General features: G+C 64.7%; 4 protein-coding genes across 7 annotated transcripts; 2 read left to right on the top strand and 2 right to left on the bottom strand.

Annotated features, from left to right (window-relative positions):
- Window positions 1-6: 6 nt before the first annotated feature.
- On the top strand, window positions 7-2,667 carry LOC122170067 (erythroblast membrane associated protein (Scianna blood group)). The gene is made up of 5 exons (XM_042836676.1): window positions 7-530; window positions 1,204-1,299; window positions 1,415-1,671; window positions 1,738-1,853; window positions 1,947-2,667. Exons 1-5 carry the CDS (start codon window positions 123-125, stop codon window positions 2,495-2,497), a joined length of 1,428 nt encoding a protein of 475 aa, XP_042692610.1. The 5' UTR covers window positions 7-122; the 3' UTR covers window positions 2,498-2,667.
- A 459-nt stretch (window positions 2,668-3,126) lies between these two features.
- On the top strand, window positions 3,127-3,635 carry LOC122170070 (small vasohibin binding protein). The gene is made up of 2 exons (XM_042836683.1): window positions 3,127-3,277; window positions 3,364-3,635. The coding sequence occupies exons 1-2, from the start codon at window positions 3,161-3,163 to the stop codon at window positions 3,448-3,450; spliced, it is 204 nt and encodes a 67-aa protein (XP_042692617.1). The 5' UTR covers window positions 3,127-3,160; the 3' UTR covers window positions 3,451-3,635.
- Window positions 3,636-3,934: 299 nt separating this feature from the next.
- On the bottom strand, window positions 3,935-7,212 carry TMEM269 (transmembrane protein 269). Of its 4 annotated transcripts, none has more exons than XM_042836679.1 (6): window positions 7,109-7,212; window positions 5,579-5,726; window positions 5,412-5,509; window positions 5,195-5,338; window positions 4,927-5,127; window positions 3,935-4,812 (listed from the first exon to the last, which is right to left on the bottom strand). In XM_042836679.1, exons 1-6 carry the CDS (start codon window positions 7,131-7,133, stop codon window positions 4,703-4,705), a joined length of 726 nt encoding a protein of 241 aa, XP_042692613.1. In that variant the 5' UTR covers window positions 7,134-7,212; the 3' UTR covers window positions 3,935-4,702. The 4 variants fall into 4 exon arrangements, with proteins under 4 accessions (XP_042692613.1, XP_042692615.1, XP_042692614.1 ...); XM_042836681.1 differs by having other exon boundaries at window positions 5,579-6,214; window positions 7,109-7,211; XM_042836680.1 differs by having other exon boundaries at window positions 6,105-7,186.
- Window positions 7,213-8,483: 1,271 nt separating this feature from the next.
- Window positions 8,484-11,445, bottom strand: LOC122170068 (proproteinase E-like). Its single transcript, XM_042836677.1, has 8 exons — window positions 11,270-11,445; window positions 11,108-11,187; window positions 10,589-10,686; window positions 10,267-10,401; window positions 10,027-10,163; window positions 9,303-9,448; window positions 9,073-9,225; window positions 8,484-8,557 (listed from the first exon to the last, which is right to left on the bottom strand). Exons 1-8 carry the CDS (start codon window positions 11,307-11,309, stop codon window positions 8,537-8,539), a joined length of 810 nt encoding a protein of 269 aa, XP_042692611.1. The 5' UTR covers window positions 11,310-11,445; the 3' UTR covers window positions 8,484-8,536.
- Between the last annotated feature and the right edge of the window lie 986 nt (window positions 11,446-12,431).

The raw sequence follows: 12,431 nt of genomic DNA, 5'->3' as shown, positions 1-12,431 counted from the left end.
CCCCCGCTCCCCCCCATTACAGCTCCACTGTGGCCCCCCATCCGCATCCTGCCTCCATTTGCAGCACTCTCACCCCATCAAACCCCCCTTTTGCAGCCCATCGTCCCCCTGCAGCCCCAGCCATGGCCTGCAGCCTGAAGGATGAGCTGCTGTGCTCCATCTGCCTCAGCATCTACCAGGACCCGGTGAGCTTCGGCTGCGAGCACTACTTCTGCCGCCGCTGCATCACAGAGCATTGGGTGCGCCAGGAGCCGCAGGGTGCCCGCGACTGCCCCGAGTGCCGCCGCACCTTCACCGAGCCCACGCTGGCCCCCAGCCTGAAGCTGGCCAACATCGTGGAGCGCTACAGCGCCTTCCCCCTGGATGCCATCCTGGGGGCTCAGCGCAGCCCCTTCCCCTGCAAGGACCATGAGAAGGTGAAGCTCTTCTGCCTCACCGATCGCACTGTTGTCTGCTTCTTCTGCGACGAGCCGGCCATGCACGAGCAGCACCAGGTCACCAACGTGGATGATGCCTTCGAGGAGCTGCAGGTGGGTGTCTGTCTGTCTGTCTGTTTGTCCCTGAACATCCATCTCCCCTTGTTCCCAGAGTTGTGTTGTCTGTGGGATGCTCTGTCTGTCCATCCGTGTGCACCGTGCAGCACACTGTCCATCTGTCAACGTTCAGGACAGCCAGAGCTCCCTCTGCCTGTTTGCGCATGGCTCTGGGGTGCTGCTTCCCTCGTCTATCCCCACAAGTGGAGTGCGATCCTCTGTCCATCTGTCCATCCACACTGTGTGGCCACCCACCCATCCGTCCGTCTGTCCCTACATGTGGCTCTGCTGAGCTTCTCCCTGGGGATCCCCAAGCAGCCCCAAACCAGACTCCCTCCTGTCCCACACAGGACCCCACCTCCCACAGCAGCACCAAAACCTGCTGTATTGGGGCAGCTTTGTGCCATGTGCTGGCCCTCATGGTCTCTGGTCAATGCAGTGCCAGCTTAGCCCCGTGGTGGATATCTATGGGGCTGTGGGGCTGCCTCACAGCTCTCCCAGCACCTCAGCATCGCGCTGCTGGTGGCTGGGATCACTGCTTGAGCGTGGGGCGGGCACAAAGCTTTGCATTTTCCCCACGCCCCTTGGAACATTGCTGCTGAGGGGTGGGGAAGCAGGCAGTGCGGTGAGGCCAGGGCTGAGCACGGGCTCAGGGTGCTCTGTGTTGCAGCGGGAGCTGAAGGAGCAGCTGCAGGGCCTGCAGGAGAGCGAGCGAGGCCACACCGAGGCCCTGCACCTCCTCAAGAGGCAGCTGGCCGACACCAAGGTAGGAGCGAGGCTGCGGGGACGTGCCCCGAATCCCTTCCCCTGCCCCTCCCCATGCACTCTGCCAGGATGCTGACGGACCCGCTGCGGCCCGGCCGTGCCCCCCGCCTCCTCAGTCATCTGCCAAAAGCCTGCGGGCCACCATCGGGGAGGCCTTCGAGCGGCTGCACCGGCTGCTGCGGGAGCGGCAGAAGGCGATGCTGGAGGAGCTGGAGGCCGACACAGCGCGGACGCTGACCGACATCGAGCAGAAGATCCAGCGCTACAGCCAGCAGCTGCGCAAGGTGCAGGAGGGCAGCCAGATCCTGCAGGAGCGCCTGGCCGAGGCTGACAAGCACGCCTTCCTGGCCGGCGTCGCGTCCCTGTCTGAGAGGTGGGTGGGTGCCGCGGGGCAGGGGGTGCCCACAGAGCTCCGTGCACATTGCTGCCCATCCCGCAGGCTGAAGGGGAAGATCCACGAGACCAACCTGACCTACGAGGACTTCCCCACCTCCAAGTACATGGGGCCGCTGCAGTACACCATCTGGAAGTCGCTCTTTCAGGACATCCACCCAGGTGAGTGTGAGGCCGGCGGGGAGGTGGGAAGGGGTCACCGTGCCCCACGGGGGGGGGCACCGGGTGGGGATGCTGACGCCCGCCGTTCCGCAGTGCCCGCGGCGCTGACGCTGGACCCCGGCACGGCCCACCAGCGCCTCATCCTCTCTGATGATTGCACCATCGTGGCCTACGGCAACCTGCACCCGCAGCCACTGCAGGACTCGCCGCGCCGCTTCGACGTGGAGGTGTCGGTGCTGGGCACGCAGGCATTCGGTGGCGGTGTCCACTACTGGGAGGTGGTGGTGTCTGAGAAGACACAGTGGATGATCGGGTTGGCGCACGAGGCCGTCACCCGCAAGGGCAGCATCCAGATCCAGCCCAGCCGCGGCTTCTACTGCATCGTCATGCACGACGGGAATCAGTACAGCGCCTGCACTGAGCCCTGGACGCGGCTCAACGTCAAGAGCAAGCTGGAGAAGGTGGGCGTCTTCCTGGACTACGACAAGGGGCTGCTCATCTTCTACAACGCCGACGACATGTCCTGGCTCTACACCTTCCGGGAGAAGTTTCCAGGGAAGCTCTGCTCCTACTTCAGCCCCGGGCAGAGCCACGCCAACGGGAAGAACGTCCAACCGCTGCGCATCAACACCGTCCGCATCTAGCGGGACCCCGCGGGCTGCCGGCAGGACGGGGCCGCACTGATGCCCGCAGGGCGCAGCCGACTTTGGGTACCGGGCATGGCGCGGCTGGTGTCCCCGTCCTGTGCTTCCACGTGGCCCCGTGGGTCTGGCCCTGCTCCAGCCACTGCAATAAAAGGTGCATTTGGAGCCGAGGGGCTGTGGTGCAGCCCCTGCACGGGGTGAGGGACGCCGTGCCGTCCTGTGCCACGTGTTGTGCGGGGCTGGTGGTGAGGATGGTGCAGGGGAGCTGCAGCGGTGCTGACAGAAGTTGTGCCCTGCAGGGGGTGTGCGGTAGGGCTGTTACGTAGGGGCTTGGGGGCGTGGTGTCAAGCGTGGGGCGTAGGGCTGTGCAATATAAACAGCGGAGATGGTGCGATGATGTGTGGGCTGCGATAGTGTGTGGGGTGCGATGTGCGGGGCTGCGCTACTCGGAGGGCTGACACAGCGGGCAGCGCCGCTGGAGCTGAGCCGCCGGTGGCTGCCCCGCCGCTCTCCTCCCGTCCGCTAGGGGGCGCTAAGGCACCGCGCACGCTCTAGCCTCCCGGCCTCACTGGTTGCGCATGCGCGGTGGCGGGGCCCGGCCGCCGCCATCTTGCAGCGGGCGCCGTCCCGCCGGTAGCGGGGCGCGGCCCGGCCGGCCCGGCCATGGAGCCGAGCGGGGGGCGGAAGGAGAGGCCGAAGGGCCGGGAGCCGGCGGCGCGCCTGGAGAAGGCCAAGCAGAGGTCGGCCCAGCAGGAGCTGAAGCAGAGGCAGCGCGCGGAGGTGAGCCGGGCGGGCCGAGCCGGGGCGGGCCGAGCCGGGGCCTCGAGCGGCGCCTCACCGCGGTGCCTCCCCGCCCCTCCCCGCAGATCTACGCGCTGAACCGCGTGATGACGGAGCTGGAGCAGCGGCAGTTCGACGCCTTCTGCAAGCAGATGCAGGCCGGCGGGGAGTGAGGGTCGGGCCGGGCCCGGCGCCGTCGCAGCGGCAGGCGGCACGAAGCGGCACGGAGCAGCACAGCCCCGCCGCCTGCCGGCCCTTCCCTATCTCGCTGTTTACGCTGACAGACGCCTCTTTGTTGTTATTTTCTGCTTTCTTTTTCTCTTTTTTTCTAAATAAAAGCAGCGGTCGTTCCTCCTTCCTCCGCCTCCCGCTCGCACGCAGCAGGCCGGCCGAGCCCCCCGGGATCGCAGGGCCGTGTGCCAGAGCAGCTGCAGCCGATGGCCGCCAGCCGCCCTGCGCAGCCCCTCCGCCCGTTGGCAGCACTGCGGGTCTCAGGGCCGCTCGCCCCGCGACGGGGTCGTTCTGTCTGTCTGCAGCTGCTGGAGCTGCAGGATCCCCTGGAGGTGCGGAGTGACAGAGCCGCTCCACTTCCTCTGCTGCTCGGCGAGGTCTGACCTTCGCTTCCTTCCCCCACCCCACACTCCCAGAGCGGGCGGCGCAGTTCTCCAGCTTTTTTATTTCCAGAGAGTTCGGCCCCAGGGTTTCAGGTTCCATTTTTCCTTTCCACATTCCTTCCTTCCTCCCTCCCACACCTCATCGACCGGGCGCAGAAAGGAAAAAAAAGAACACGCTTCAGATATTATTTCCCTATGGCGACACGTCAGAAATAAATACCGGAGTGCTCCCCGTGCCTCAGGCTGGGCTTTGCAAGGAAAGGGGGCACCCTCACCCCTATCCTGCTACAGACTGCCTGCTGCGGGGGCCGCTCCCTCCTCATGTTGAAGATTTGGGGAACGTAAAGCCGCCGCAACTGTGCCCTCGCAATAAATTACTATGTACAGTGGGAATGCATTGGTCGAACCTCCATCTCTGTCCCAGCTGGTGGGACTGGCAGGAGGCACCTGGGGGGTGGTTCCCTGGGAAGGGGGCTGGTGCAGGGCTGTTGTTCTTCTGGCTGGGGGTGCGGGTGTGCTGGGCAGGTTGGAGCCCGGCCCGAGCTCTGCTGGCGCTAAGTTCCCCTTTGTGGGAGCTCAGCTGTTTTCTAAGCAGACTGCCATGGTGGGAAGCCCTGTGGGGCCGCGGCATTGCGCCTGCTAGGTTTGGAGTCTGTTGTCACGGCTCTCCTTCCCGGGAAGAGCTAACGAAGGCGGGGGGGTGAGATAGCCTGGCGCTGGCACCCGAGAGTGAGGCAGAGGAGAGCTTTACTATGCGTGCAGTGGAGGTTAAGGCGGAGCCGTCCTCGCCGGGGCTGCTGCTGCTCAGCCGTTAGGCTTTGCAGCTCCAGATGGCGAAGGGGAGTAAGATGTACGACGCCGACCAGGCGAGGTAGTAGACGGGAGCGACCATTGCGGGCGAGAACAGAACGGCCACAATGCCTGCAGGGGGGAACCGTCAGCAGCGAGGGCTCCAGCGCCTCCCTGGGTCGCTGCTCCGTGGGATGGCTGAGCACCCTCTGTGAGAGCGGGATGTGTTTTACCTCCGCTCCTTACCTCCGGCGTAGATCGCCTTTTTCCAGCACTGCGATTCCAGCACCTTGTCGTGGGGGTAGAAGCCGCGGTCAACCATGAAGAGGACCATGGCAATGGCGGTGACGCGCAGCAGCGTGACGTGGCCGCCCGTCAGCAGGAAGGTGCTGGCCAGCAGTGAGGAAGCGTAGGGACACGGCAAGCCCCGGTAGGTGAAGGGGATCCCTGCGGGGTGCCGTGCGCTCAGCCGGGAGCCCACGGGGTGCCCAGCCCTGTGAGCCCCAAGCCTTACCGCTGGAGAAGAAGCAGAGGCGAGCGAAGACGGCCAGCACGTAGCTGATGGCCAGCAGCCCGTCCAGCACGCCGCGTGGCTGCAGCAGCAGTGCCGTGGCCAGCCCGAAGGACGTGAAGTCAGCAAAGTCATCCAGCTTGGCTCCTGCGGGGGGTGAGCTGGTGAGGGGGCGGCCGGCAGCCGGCACCCCCGGCCCATTCCCAGCCCTGGGGCTCACCCAGCGCTGAGCAGGCGTTGAGCTGCCGGGCGACGGCTCCGTCGGCCAAATCGAGCAGGAAGCCCACCAGGAGCAGCCAGCAGGAGCAGTGGTACTGCCTGTAGGGGGAGAGGCGTCAGCCCCGCTCCGCTTTCCCCGCCCGGCCCCTCGGCCTTCCCGTCCCCCACCTGTTGAGGCTGCAGAGGATGGAGGAGAGCCCCACCACCAGGTTCGCCATGGAGAGTGCGTTGGCCGCATTTTTCCGGACGAACTCCAGCGCCTGCGCCCGTCCCGCCGGCCTGCTCAGGAACAGCTTCTTGGTGTACCGGAAAATACCTGCAAGCCGCCGAGACGCCGGTCAAGGGCACAGATTCGGGGCTGGGAGTTATTTAAGCGCCCGAGGTAGCAGGTCGGTGCTCTGCCCCCCTCCGACGATGGGAAGGGGACGGCGGAGGGTTGTGGGCAGGAGCCTTCGCGCAGCGCTTTCCCCCTCCTCCTCATGCTCCTGCACCTCTCCCCAAACCATTCAGGCTCTGCAAGCCCCTGCCTCTGTCTGCCCGCGGGAGGCGAAGGAGAAAGTAAAACGCTTCCAAAATAACAAACAAACAAAAAAGAAAACAAAAGGAAAACCAAACAAACAAACAGACAAAAAAGCCAAACCCAAGCTCAGAATAAAAGCCAACCCCAGTGTTAAGCTCTATTGATCTTATATACCTATAGGGCTACGCTTTAGAGAAAGTGTTAAGGGTCATGTCCTACTAGTGTGTTTTGCACCCTGCCTTTGCCGTGGTCCCAAAGCCAGGCAAGCTGGTGAGATCCTTCATCTGAAAGAAAACAGCACGTCAGAGCACAACAAGAGCCACAACCGCTCCCCCCCGCCGCGCTCCCTCCTGCAGGAAGGAAATATTCCAAATATTCCTCTTTTCTGAGCAGGGTGGGGGTGCTGCTGCCGCTGACCTTTGGCCACCCCACCCCAGGCCACGCCGCTGCGGTTTGGGGCCAGGCAGGTGTGCATGGAAAAACACCCTGAGGAGGTGAGCGTGGGGAGGTTTTCACCTCCAGCCCCATTTTTCTGCAGGAAACGGCATTTTGGGGGCGCTCGGCCCATGAGTCACACTGTGCCCCCATCAAGGCCGAGCGCTCTTTGTGTCTGGGCTCTCCCCGTGCTGTGGGGAGGGGAAAAATGGGCAAAAGGCAGCACTTTGGGGTCTGACCGAAGTGGCTGCGGGTCCGAAGCAAAGCAGCGCCTGGCAGGCAGCACTGTGTTCTGCAGCATCACAATGCCGCGCAGCGCCGTGCCCGGACCTGGCATTCCCAGCCCCAACGGCACGGAGATACGGGGAGAAAGAATGGGGTTCAGCCCCACTGCTGGCAGTGCTTTTTATTACTGTTTCTGGGGGAAAAATACATGGATTTGGCTCTTTCCACATCAACCCCATGTGCGTTAGGGGCACCTGCTCAGAACAGGCAGTTCCAGGGCAGGTTAGCACGCAGGCAGAGCGTGCTCAGCTCTCACTTCTCTCCATCCCCGGTTCACAGCGCCGCGCTGCACCCAGCCACGCAGAGCTGCTCCACACCTTCACCCCGAACCACCCCATGTCTGCAAACCTCACCCAGCCAACATCCACCAGGAAACCCAAACACACCGAACGGGCCGTTTTCTGACGGGAAGCCTTGCGCTGGGCCAGGGGACGTCGGGGCGTCAAAGCAGGACTTACCGACCGGCGGTGACACCATCCACATGGCTGCAGCGTGGGGAAACTGAGGCAGCGGCCGGGCGGGCGCTGTGTGTGTGACGGTGACACCGTGTTATATAGGGACGGGCTTTGCTGGGAACGGGCTGAGTCACCCGTGGGGGTGGGTCCGGCCAGAGGACACACGGGGGTTTTGGAGGCGGTTGGCACCACGGTGAGGGAGGAGCTGCCTGGGGCTGCAGGGCCGCGTGCCCGTGCCAGGCTCACGGTGTCCATGCCAGCCTTGCAGGAGCCGTGCCAGGCCCCGCAGTGCCTGTGCCAGGATCAAAGTTCCCAAGCCAGGTTCGTGGTGCGTGTGCCAGCCCCACGCTGCCCTTGCCAGGCTCTCAGCACCCATGCCAAGTTTGCACCACCCATGCCAGGCTCAGAGCACCCATACTGCCTCGCACCACCCGTGCCAGTCTTGTAGAACCTTGCACCACCCGTAGCAGCCTTGCAGCACCCTTGCCACTCTTGCAGCACTCCCATCAGACGTGCGGTGCCCATGCCGGGGCTCATAGCACCCATGCCAGCTGCCCCTGCCTGGCCCACCCACCTGTCCCAGCCTCGTGCAGGCAGCACCGCTTGCACAAGGGTGTCACGAGCTGAGCTGGCCTCAGCAGCCAGAGCAAAGGGCCCCCCCAGGGAGCAAAGGTCCCCCTCAACGTCACAGGGGCCCATAAAACCCTACAGCCCTGCGCCTGCAGAGGGACGTGATGGGGATTTTCCATCCAGTTCAGGGTGGCCCCGTCCCCGCAGGGATGTGGGGCTCCCAAAGGGATGGGATGGGATGGGGGGAGCGGGGGCCCCATGCGTGCCGGGCGCTATCAAAGGGCCCTTTGTTCCCGGTCACGCGCCGCGGACGGTGGTTGCGAGGAGACGGCCGGGCCGGGAGGGCAGGAGGCGGCGGTCGAGAGCTGGGCACGGAGCTGCTGCCACGGCCGTGTGACCGGAACAGGGCACCCGGAGGGGACCCCTCCCCGCGGCATCGGGGCACCTCGGGGTGCTTCTTCCGCAGGGCCCAGCTGTCGGCGCCCGTCCCCGTGGCACCTTTTGGGAAAACCACCTCCACGGCCTCAGGTGCCTTTGGGCGGAGGTCGGAGACCAATTCCTGTGGCATCAGAGCGCCCCATGTCCATTCCTCTGATATCTGGATGTCCCCAGGTGCCCATTCCTACGACATCACGGCGCCGTGAGGGGACCCTTCCCACAGTGCCCGGCATCCCCGTGTGCCCAACTCTGCTGTGCTGCCGTGCCCGCTCTGCCAGTGCCATCTGCTGGCAATGCAGCCACTCTCACCAGGTGCGCGCATCCCCGCCTCCCCCCTCCACCCCCCCGGCACACGGGACGCAAGGGGTCAGCTCTGTGGGTTTATTTGCGCGCTGTGAAGCACGGAGGTCGCTGCTGCTCTGCTCAGCTGTTGTTTGCTATGGTCTGGGAGAAAGAAGTGGTTCAGGGGGAGCTCGGCACCCAGCACCCATAAATATCAGAGCATCATGGCACCCCAGCACCCCGGTACCCCAATGTCCCAGCATTCCTGAGCCCAATACCGGGGCATTCTGACACCCCAGTGTCCCGGCACGCTGGAACTCCAACACCCTGACAGCTTGACACTCTGGTACTCTGACATACCAGCGTCCCAGCAGCCCAGCATTTCAACATCTCAGCACCCCAACAATCAGCACCCCAATATCCTAACACTACAATTTCCCAACATCCCAATACCCCAGCATTCCAGCATCCCAGTGCCCCAACACCCCAGCATGCCAACATCCCAGTGTCCCAGCACCCCAACACTCCAGTTTCCCAACACCTCAGTTCCCAGCTTCCTAATTCTCCAGCACACCAACACCCCAGCACTGCAGCACCCCGGTGTCCCGGCCCCTGGCAGCCAGTCACCCCACACCCTGGGCATTCTGCACCCCACCATCCCTGCACCCAGCGCCCACCTCAGCAATCCAGTCCTCAAAGGCAGAGACGCGGGTGAAGACAGTGGGCTTCTTTGGAGTGTCGCAGCCCAGTGAAGACACAAAGCTGGCAATGCCGTGCACCTCCCAGTGCCCATCCTCAGCCTGGCAGTTCAGGGGGCCGCCCGAGTCGCCCTGGGGACGGGATGGGGGTCAGGATGGTTTGGGATGCTCCAACCCCTCCTCGCGGCGCAGTGCAGCACAGCACTCACGTTGCAGCCGGCCTGCTCGGCGCCGCCAGCACAGACCATCGTGGTGCGGATGGTAAGGCTGCCCCACCAGTCAGGCTGCGTGCAATGCTCGTGGTCCACCACAGGCATCAGAGCATCCTGAAGTTTGTCTGGCAGTGGTCCTCCCGCTGGCAATAGGGGCGGTGTTAGGGACCCAGGTGGACAACGCTGTGCCCAGCATCCTCCACGCCAGCCTCAGCCATCCCACAGGCATCCCACATCTATTCCACATCCATTCCATGCCATCCGTCCCTCCATCCATCCCTCTATCCATCCATCCATCCCTCCATCCCACCCTATAACCCTCATCCATCCATAAACCAACCATCCATCCACCCATTTGTCCCATCCGACACCCGTTTTTCCAACCATCCTACCTCCACCCATCCATTCATTCACCCATCCATCCAACAGTCATCCATCCATAATCCATCCATCTATCCTACAGTTGGCTATCCCTCCATCCCACATCCACCCCACATCCATCCATCTACCATCCGTCCATCTACCCATCTGTCGTTCATCCCACATCCATTTCATATCCATCCAACCATCTGTCCATCCATCCATCCATCCATCCATCCACCCACCCACCACCCATCCACCCACCCACATCCACCACCCGCTGGCCCAACCGCCCACCCTTCCCTCCCCCCCCCCTCCTTCCTCCCCCCTCCCCCCCCCCCCCCTCCATCCCAGCACTCACTGCTCAGCCTCCCCCAGCCGCTCAGGTAGCACGGGTAGCCGTTGGGCAGCACGGTGCCCGCAGGTGGCAGCTGCCCCGTCTGCACATAATCGTTCAGCACAGCACTGTGCTGCAGCTTCAGCAGGGCGATGTCATTGCTGCACACAGGGACACCGGGGCGAGGCATCACCGGGGACACGTGTCACCGGAGAGAGGTCCCCAGGTGGGGACAGCATCCCCGCCCCGCCGCACCCCGCTCACCCGCAGGCCAAGCAGAAGCTGTTCCACTTGGGGTGCACGAAGATGTCATCGGCCGCCACGGGGATGCGCTGCTCGGGGCCTTCGGCGGAGCTCATGTCGTACTCACCCAGCACCACCTCGTAGGTGAGCGTGGAGCTGCCCAAGGGACACCGTGCCCGCTGACCCCAGGGCTTGGGGCTCCCCGTCCCGCTCACCCCTCCCACCCCATCCTTGCCCCTGCTGCACCCTCGCCACCTCAACGCTGCGCCGTGCATCCCTCCAAGCAACGCCACGTCACCCCATGCCCGCACCCCATCCCTGTGCCCGCAGGCGCACGGCTCACGAGATGCAGTGTGCGGCCGTCATCACCCAGCCGGGTGCGATGAGGGTTCCCCCGCAGGTGTGCCGGAAGGTGCCGTCACGCTCGTACTGCAGTGAGATCTGCAGGGCCGCAGGGTGCTGTCACCCTCCGCAGTGTCCCCATCTCTGTTCACCAAACAAGCCTAACCCCAACGACAGCCCTAGCCCTAAGCATAACTATAAACGTAATGACAACCTCAATCAATCGTAGCCGTAAGCCTAATTCTAACCCTGGTCCTCATCATAACTGCAACCCCAACCTTAGTTTCATCATAAGCCCAACCTCAACTCTAACCTCAATCCTGATGCTCACCCCAACCTCAACCCCAACCCCAACCCTAACTCCAACTATAATCCCAACCCTAACCCTAATCCCAACCCTAACCTTAACCATAACCCCCAGTCCCAAACTTAACCCCAACCTCAGCCTCAACCCTAACTCCAACCTTAGCCCTTTCCCCCAAAACCTCAACTCCAACCCAAACCAACCCATGTTGCTCACCTGCCATGGCCAGCTGTACGGTACCGCATCCTGCCCGTTCACAACCCGTGACCCACCGGGTAGCATGGCAGAGTGGCAGCCTGCACAACAGGGTGACCGTCACCCAGGGGGTCACCCAGACCCCCCAAAGTGGGGACAACAGCGGGTTTGGGGACAGCTTACCGCCAGCCAGCAGCAGCAGGGGGATGAGGAGCGCAAGCATTGTGCTCAAGGGCTCGGCCAGGTGGCACGGGGCGTCCGCCAGCCTTAAATCCCCCCTTTATCGGAGCCCCTCCCCGGCCCAAGGCCAACCCTGGGAGCGGGCAGCCGGTGCCCAGCTGGGCTCTGCACGGCGTGGGGCGGCCCTATGGGGTCGGGGCTGCGAGCCCTCCCAGTGTGCACAGTGCAGGGGGATGGGGTGGTGACCCAGCGCCCTGCGGGGGGCATAGCGGGGTGCTGCCCCATGGGAGCCAAGCAGCTGTGGGGCCGGGGTTAACCATTAACACCCAGCCTTGGGGGGGGCACGCGGTCTCCGGTGCCCTGCCGGGCGGGTACGGGTGCCGCCACAGCCTGCGGCTGCACCCCCCACTCCCATCTCCCCCGCGTGCCCGTCCGCAGCCCGCAGTGCCCGCACAGCCCCCCACGTCCCCCGCACACCCACAGCCCCTAGGCTCCCCGTACCCGCACAGCTCCCGCGCCCCCCCGGTTCCCCCACACGCCCCAACACCCCACACTGCGCTCCCGACGCCCCCGAATGCCCCCGCGGTGCCCCGCGTCCCCGCGCAGCCCCGTGTCGGTTCGGCCGGGTGTCCCCACGCGGCCCCGGCTCTCTGACCCCACGCCCCCATCCCGCTCCCCGTTCCCCCGTGGGCGCGTTTCCCGGCGGCCCCGCCCAGAGGCACAGCGCGGCGGGGCGGAGCGGGGCCGGGGCGCGGAGCGGGGCCGGAGCGAGCGGGGCGATGGGGCGGCCGGTGCCCGCGGCGCTGCTGCTGCTCGCGGCGCTCGGAGTGAGTCTGGGGGCGGCACCGGGAGGGGGAAGGGCACCGAACGGCGTCCCGTCCAGCGGTTGGAATCCGGGTTGAGGTTGGGGGGGATGGAGTCCCGCGTGGGCCGGGAGCGGCGCGGTCCCGGGGAGGAGGTGGGGTCCCCGCGGGGTCCCGTCCCGTTTAGGAATGGGGGTCTCGCGTCGTCCCCATGTGACCCCGCGGGGGGGGGGGGGTCTCGGTACTTTTGGGGCGCTGCCCCCTCCCTTAAGTCGCACCCGCTCTATATTTACCGGGTGACGGAGGAATGCAAAAATAGCGCTCCCGAAATACGCCCTGGGGGCGCTGTGGGGGGGTCCCGT

Source organism: Centrocercus urophasianus, unplaced genomic scaffold (assembly GCF_019232065.1).
Source record: "Centrocercus urophasianus isolate 14NV4802_14NV808 unplaced genomic scaffold, USGS_Curo_1.0 seq_621, whole genome shotgun sequence".
NCBI classification, from domain to species: Eukaryota; Metazoa; Chordata; class Aves; order Galliformes; family Phasianidae; genus Centrocercus; species Centrocercus urophasianus.
This window is presented reverse-complemented; position numbering and strand designations above follow the sequence as displayed.